Source organism: Penaeus chinensis, unplaced genomic scaffold (assembly GCF_019202785.1).
Source record: "Penaeus chinensis breed Huanghai No. 1 unplaced genomic scaffold, ASM1920278v2 CTG_4776, whole genome shotgun sequence".
In the NCBI taxonomy this organism is placed as follows: Eukaryota; Metazoa; Arthropoda; class Malacostraca; order Decapoda; family Penaeidae; genus Penaeus; species Penaeus chinensis.
This window is the reverse complement of record NW_025918277.1, coordinates 5,001-12,500: the sequence shown is the minus strand read 5'-3', so window position 1 is coordinate 12,500 and position 7,500 is coordinate 5,001. Positions and strand designations below refer to the sequence as shown.

General features: G+C 38.2%; 1 protein-coding gene across 2 annotated transcripts in view; it reads right to left on the bottom strand.

Moving 5' to 3' along the window:
• The window catches only part of LOC125024784 (calcium-activated potassium channel subunit alpha-1-like), a 19,219-nt gene extending 12,911 nt beyond the window's left edge, over window positions 1-6,308 (bottom strand). The window contains exons 1-6 of one of the 2 annotated variants that reach the window (XM_047612546.1): window positions 5,837-6,308; window positions 5,488-5,597; window positions 1,021-5,385; window positions 582-753; window positions 303-469; window positions 67-158 (exon numbers count right to left, since the gene is read on the bottom strand). In XM_047612546.1, coding sequence (XP_047468502.1) covers window positions 67-158; window positions 303-469; window positions 582-699 — 377 coding nt within the window. In that variant the 5' untranslated portion in view covers window positions 700-753; window positions 1,021-5,385; window positions 5,488-5,597; window positions 5,837-6,308. The remainder of the gene's footprint in view (window positions 1-66; window positions 159-302; window positions 470-581; window positions 754-1,020; window positions 5,386-5,487; window positions 5,598-5,836) is intronic. The other variant, XM_047612547.1, reaches the window with a different exon arrangement.
• Window positions 6,309-7,500: the final 1,192 nt, after the last annotated feature.

Below are 7,500 nucleotides of genomic sequence, written 5' to 3'. Positions count from 1 at the left end.
TATTTTAGAAATATCACTTGCATCTTACTGTTATCGGGGGATACTGAAAACAGAACACTGTCTTACCCAACCCAACTTTGTTCCACAAGAGATTCAAGTGATAGTCCACCTTGCAGGAGTGTGCATGCAAAACGGAGGACATCTGGTCTGCCATAGTTCTGATAAATCAAATAATTAATAATAAATGTTAATTCAGGTTAAAGATAATAGAAAGGTAAATAAAAAATTTCAGTACACATACATCACTGACATAAAAAAAAAAACAAAAAAAAACTTAAGGATACGTTTCGAAAGAACCCTACCAAATATGCAAAGGAGTGACAGAGTGCAGGAGGAATTGTCCATCCTATGGCCACAGCATGGGTGTCATTGGCAGGTGTCATCGGCTCATCAGTGATATGACTCACTAGAACAGGAAGCCTCTTACAGAAGTTGCAAAGTCCGTTCACTGTGGGCGCACCGCCAAACACTGTAAAATATTTTTGGATAATAAAACAAGAATCAATGTGCTGTCCTTTCTGGGTTAAGTTTAAAAATAATGTGTAACATCACAATTTCCCTGAAGAATCAATTGTACTCACTCATAGCTGCCTTGTTCTTGGTGCAAACTAACCGACTTGAAGTCGCCTTCAGCACTTCAAATGCGAAGTTGAAATTTGAATCCAGTTCCTCTGGTCCTGCACTGAGGAGGACACACATCTGGCAAGAGGCCAGTTTCACAACCTCTAGGGTTTCTTTGGCCTATGGATAACCCTGCACAAAATCATTTTAATTTATTTTGCTCCTCCATGGCAACAGCAAAGAAATACAATATGAAAATGGAAAAAACAAAAAATGGAGCAAGTTCAAAGTTAATGAATAATGACAAACCTCATGAGATGCACATATTTTCATGCATATGTCTAGAATGACCTCTCCACTCAGGAACCAGCATGAGTAAAAAGAACGAATCTAATTTCTGCAGAAAGCGAACTATAAGGCACTACTATTGCAACCATCAAAAGCTGCTGGATAACTCACATCAGCAAAGTAAATCTCAGGGATTCCCCGTAACTGGACCCATTCTTTCCTCAGGTAGTCGAGTGGTCCTATGATGATGATCCTATGGAGGTGAGAAGGATGGACACAATTGGACCTCAAAGGTTGGCATAGGTTCTCGAGTCCACTGGCTGGCGAATCTTGATTGGCTATGATGAAGACATAAGAGACGAAAAGAGAAAGAGGGAGAGGGAGGAGGGAAAGAGAAAATGGGAGAAAAAATAAAGAAGAGATAGAGTGGCAGAAGGGGAGAGAGGGAGAAAGGGGGAGAAAGAGAATAGATAGACAGAGAGAGAAGAGAGAAAAGTTGACATCTAGACATTTTACTCTCTTGGTAGCTATCACCTGGCAGCACGATCCGTGGCCACCACCCTGTTCACATCCTCATCCGCAGGAAGTGAACCACCGTCAGAACAACAGGCCTCCTTCAAGCAACCTTCGCTACATCGTTGTGACACTTTGCAATTACTTATTCTTTCCGCCCCCTCCCCTTTTTTTTCTTTTCATTTTTTTTCAATCCCTCATCTCCTACTGGGCATGTGACTCCACTCTCGATGGATCTGCAGAGAGATCTCTGCTCTGGGCGAAGACACTGACCAGCCTCCCTGAGCAGGACATGTGCCTCCCTCCTCTCATCAGCAAGCAAAATTTGCATCTAGCTAGAGACTGGACCACCATAACTGACCCCTCTCTTACCGTCATTAGAGCTTAAGAACAAATAGCTCTTCTACCACTGCAATAATCTAGTTATGCTTGTTGATACTCAACACTCAAATGCCCAGCCTGAGGGCATCAGTGGAATCTCCCAAAGAAGTGGTGTAGCACGTGTGTGAGAGGGAAAGAACCCCATGTACATCCCCTGCAACACTGTGAATTGCCCCACTGTTTGCCACGCTGCTTGCTGAGTAAATGGAAATATTGTGGCAACTCTTAGAAACTCTGCTGAGATATCAGACTCTTTTGAATTTATTTCTACAAACACTTTCTCTTTTGCTGGTGACACTAATATAACAAATAAAACCAATAGTATACGTCTGGAAAGGGAGGCCCTTCTCAACAAGAATAAAAAACTTATAGAAATAATACAGCTCTTGGTTGGAACCACAGGAGGTTCTCTAAATCTCTAGCATGTACCAGATGTCCCTACCGAGGCATTCACAATGCGGTATCTGGCTGTGATCCAGCTGGCTACAAAACACTCAAAGCAGCACAGGAGCCCATTTGCAAACACCCAAGGGCCAGGCAGAATTTCGTCTCACTGGAGAGACTGTTGGTCACAGATGCACAGGATTTGTGCCATTCATCGGTGCACAGGGCTTTAACACTGCTGAGAAGTGACAAGTAACAGTTCATCAGGAATCTGGTTGAGGAGATTGAAGGTCATTACTTTGTAAATAACCTTCACCCTGCCTACCAATCCCTGAGAAAACTGAACTCCAAGCCCTCCGTGCAGATGACTACAGGCAGTCTGTAGATGGACAGATCATCTCAGAACATATTGGGTAAAGCCTCCAGTAGTTAGTCTGGACGCAAGTGGTATTATAATACCTGTGCCAGACCCACCCATCAGCGAGAAAATTCCTACCCTACCTGAGATTAGAAAGGCAATCTGAAGGATGAAAAAGCTGCAGACACATGGGATATCCCTGCTGAACTGCTAAAGGCTGGTGGTGAACCTATGGCATGGGGCTTGCATACAGTCTTGACTGCCATCTGGTAGTCTGGTTCCATTCCCCCTGGCCTATTGAGGGGCATGGTCATCCCTTTCTGGAAGGGGAAAGGGTAGCAACTACCACGGTATCAGACTGCAATATAGCATGCAAGATTTTTTGCCCACATTTTCTGAATCATATCTATAACTACCTACAAAGGCACCAGTGACCAGAGCAGTCTGGATACACTCCTGGTATGTCCACAACAGACCTAGAGCTTCATGTCATTGTGAAACACCATTTGGTCATGGGCTTCTTGCAGCCAACATCGACCTCAAGAAACCGTTTGACTCAGTGCAGGGCATATCGCTATGGAAGATCCTGAGACTTAGGGGAATTCCAACACGGATTATTGGTTTAATAGCAAGCCTGTATACTCGTTCCAAAAGTGCTGTAAAGTGTGGTGGGGGAGTGTCGAGCTTCTTCCCTGTTCACTCAGAAGTGAGGCAAGGCTAAGTCCTTGCACCAACACTTTTCAACACTTGCATGGACTGCATAATGGGCACAGCTACTCTCCAAAGCCACTGTGGAGCAACGCTGGGCAATATCAAGATCACAGATCATGTTGCTATCCATGATTTTAGGGGCCTGTTAGTGGTACCTGTTCAGACAATACATATTTGCGGTGAGGGCCTGTTAGGGGAACCTGTTCAATTGATACATGCTTGCGGTGAGGACACTGAAGTCACAGAGAGCTTTACCTAACTTGGTAGCATTGTCCATGTTTCTAGGTTGTCAGGCCATTCCATCAGCAGATGGAATGGCTGGCAGCAGGAGCCATGGACTCTTCTAATAAGAGCCTTTGGATTTGGAAATTCCAATTCCAAATCAGAACACTTTATTCCATTAATTATATTGGTATTCTATTTAAATATATGGTGATTACATTGTGTAATTAGATGTTATATGCTTAAAAAGATTAGACAGAACCTTAACATCAAAAGTGACTGAAATATTGTGCCTGGTTTAATGTTTAAATGCCTGATGTCATTGATATTTCTGTAGATGTTATTTCAGCTTTGTTTTAAATGTCTTTTGGTTTCAGATATGTTTAATATTTTCTGTTAGTTGGTTCCAGATCAACAGGCCTTGGATCTACACAATTCTGCATTCTTTATTTGATCTTTTGATATACTTTGAGTTATTTTCCTTGTATGGACACCTGCTATGTTAACTGTTGTCTTTATAGGTAATAGTCAATTTGGGTAATTTCCTTGTATGATTTTATGGATTAGAATACGTGATAGTTTTAGTTTGTTTATATGTGGTGTGATGTGGTCATATTTATTTACATTTCCTAGTGCTACTCTTGCTGCAAAGTTCTGTAGTTTTTGTGCCCTTGTATTTGTGTTTTGTTTGTTGAGCCCAAGATGTTTAGACAGTAATAATACTAAGTGCTAATGTTTGTAGAACAGCAATTCTTTGATGTGATTTAAGTATATAAGAGTGTCTCAAACGTATCTGTCTATGTGTACCTCTAGATTTTTTACTGTTGTGTTGGGTTTAATAGAGCAATTTGAATTCTATACCCATATCTGTGGGTAATTTTGCTATGTTCTGATAGCTATGCTATGTTCTGATTTGCTATGTTCTGACATCTGTCAGGAGTGTAGAGCTAGACAGAGCACTGGTAGAGAAACTACATATATTGACATGTATCTTACTCAGGAACTAACTCTGTAACTGGGTACTAAGAGTGGTCCTTAAAAGTAGACATCAGCACAACATGCTAGCTCAGCAGGTGTTCCACAGGAAAACAATCCTAGGATCCCTCATGTGGAACATCAGAGTGACCTAAATCTCCTACCTGAAACTGAAGTCTTTGCACACTTGACAATCTCTGCTAGTTACGGAAGAAAAAATGAGACTAGTCACTGAAACAATCAATGGCAGACTTGCAGGCCTTGTAGTGTGGGTAGGTGGCAGGTCCTTGGTATCACATATGACAAAAAGCTGACCTTCCAAACTCAAAGAAAATACGGTAAGGAAAGCACCCAGGAAACTTCATGAAGAAGAATACTGTGTTTTTTTAATGCCAGAGGGAATGAAACCTTGTACAAGGCTCAGATCCACTCTACAATGGAGAATTCAACTCTTGCTTGGGCAGCTGCAGCCAAGAGTCACCTCACCCTATTTGACAAGATCCTGTCATGAGCAGAGAAAAATATTCAAGATGGAGTCTACAAAGTCTCCAGCACAGTATGAGTGTGGGAGGGTTCAGCAGTTTAAAAGAGAGTAGCCCTAAAAGTGTCTCATATACAACCACCACGTCCACCAGTCCAACAGAATTAAACAAGTGAAATGAAATGAAACAAGTCTAGTTAGGCTCTAAGATAGCTTATAGTATTCAGCAAGAAAAAAATGGAATAAGATACCCACATTCATCCACATCATAATCTTTTTAACAAAGTATAATAAGAAGCAAAAGAAAAAGAGAAAGGAGAGAGTGAGAAAGAAAAGCAGAGAGAGAAGTACCCATCTTTGAAGAATCTCAATTTCCCGAGTGCAAAAATATCCCACAGTATTTTCTGGGATGACAAAATATGCATTGCTAGGATACACAATCATCTTGCTACTGTTGCCCTCATCAGTTTTGATGCCTAAAGGGATGAGCCCCAACTTCTTGTAGCATAATCTATTGAGAATTAAGGGAAAATTATAAATACATATGTCTTATTTTTCTGATGTCAGTGTCCATTATAGATATACAAAATTATCATTCCTAAATAATATTTACTCAACAGCCTCATGCAATGTCAGGCTTTCAAAAGAGGCCGACAAACGGGTAGTGTAGACAAAAGAGCTTCTGCCAAAGTTGTATTCTTTCTCCCAGATGAAGTCATCAGTCTGCCGGAAATACAGCATTCAATTAAGTGATACAAGTTTCAAGCTTCACTAACCCAATATATCAATAGCCCTTAGGAGAACTTATTACTAACAAAAACATCACTGAACTTAGACTACAGATGTACGTACATAAGAGTCTTTACACTAGACAACACTGAAAAAATACTAATAAAGTAAAACTGAATGGAAGGGGTCAATCTTCCTTCAAGTCTGAACAGGAGTAAAGTAAACATGATTACCGCAACAAGTTGTCGACCATCTTGAACCAGGCCTCAAACAGGACGCAAGCCTAGGAATGATGGGAAGGGGTCTTCATCGTCCTTGCACGGAGTACAACTGCAAATATGTTGAATTAAATACCAAAGATATGCTGTCACATTGATCAACAATGACACTATGGATTAAATATGTCTTATTCAAAGCAAGAAATTACAAAGAGTATTAGATTGATGATGAAAGAGGGAGAAAAAATTAGAGCCGGATTCACTTGATGCTCTCTTAGGATGGCGCCTTCGGCTGCAGCAATAAGGCGTTCATGCAACTTCATTGGTGCGGTCGATAGCTGATTCACTAGTAGCAACAGCAGATTGAACACAAAGAGCAAGGTCATACTCGATACAATCCCAACCTTCCTAACTTTTCCCTGGACTCTTTTTCTATATTTCTGATTTGGCTTAAGTTTTGTTGTCTTTTATCCAGATCATGTCAGATGTGCGTCACAGCACAACAAAATTAGGGGGAAAGCCATACGGAGTTTGGTGGGGGGGGGGGGGGGGTTAACTACATGGCTCCAGGAGTAGTTGGCACTCAGACAAAGACAAGTGAACCTCCACCTTACCTTTTACAGCAAGTATAGTTATAGAATGGTTCCCATATTTGACGTTAATCATAACTACAGTCTACAAGCTCTAAGTTGGACAAATGCTTTGACAGTCTGTTGTCTGCGAGTGACTATAGCCACAACAATCGCTTTACACAGAGCTACTTTCATTGCTGTCAGTAGCACAAACCAAATCTGTCTCCAAGGCCTATTACTATTTGGTAGCACAATCTACCAATAAAATATAGTTACTGTTTGAGCAACAACTGACAAAGTTTTCTGCATCAATTTGAACAGATCATTAGGGAACTCACAAAACATTTTCACATCAAAATGTTCTATTATTTCCTCAATCATGAATTAAGGTTTTTATTGGGTCTAAATCAGAAAAAAAAAAACAGATTTAACCACAAAAATGTAGATTATAATTGTAGACATGAAACAAGGCTTGCATCCCAGAGTTCAACAATTTATTTTTTGTTTTCTTTAGTTTTTTCTTCTGTTAAGATAATTCTTATAAATATTATAAATATTATATATACCTTATATGTTTATATATATTATATATATATATATATAATATATATATATATATTATATATATTATATATCATATTGTATTATAGAGTATTATATGTATATATATACTATCCATATTATTATATATATATATATATATATATATATAATGTATACATTATACATATATATATATATATATTAATATATATGTATATATATTATATATACATTATATATCTATTACATATATGTATTACATATATTATATGTATCATATATATCATATATATTATACATATTATATATTATATATCATATATATATATATATATATATATATATATATGTCTATCATTTACATATATATTATATATATATTAAATATATTACATATATTACATATATTACATATATATACACAATATATATATATATATAATTATATATATTATATACATATTGTGTGTGTGTGTGTGTGTGTATATATATATATATATATATATATATATATATATATATATATATATATATATTTATATTATATATGTTTATATATACATA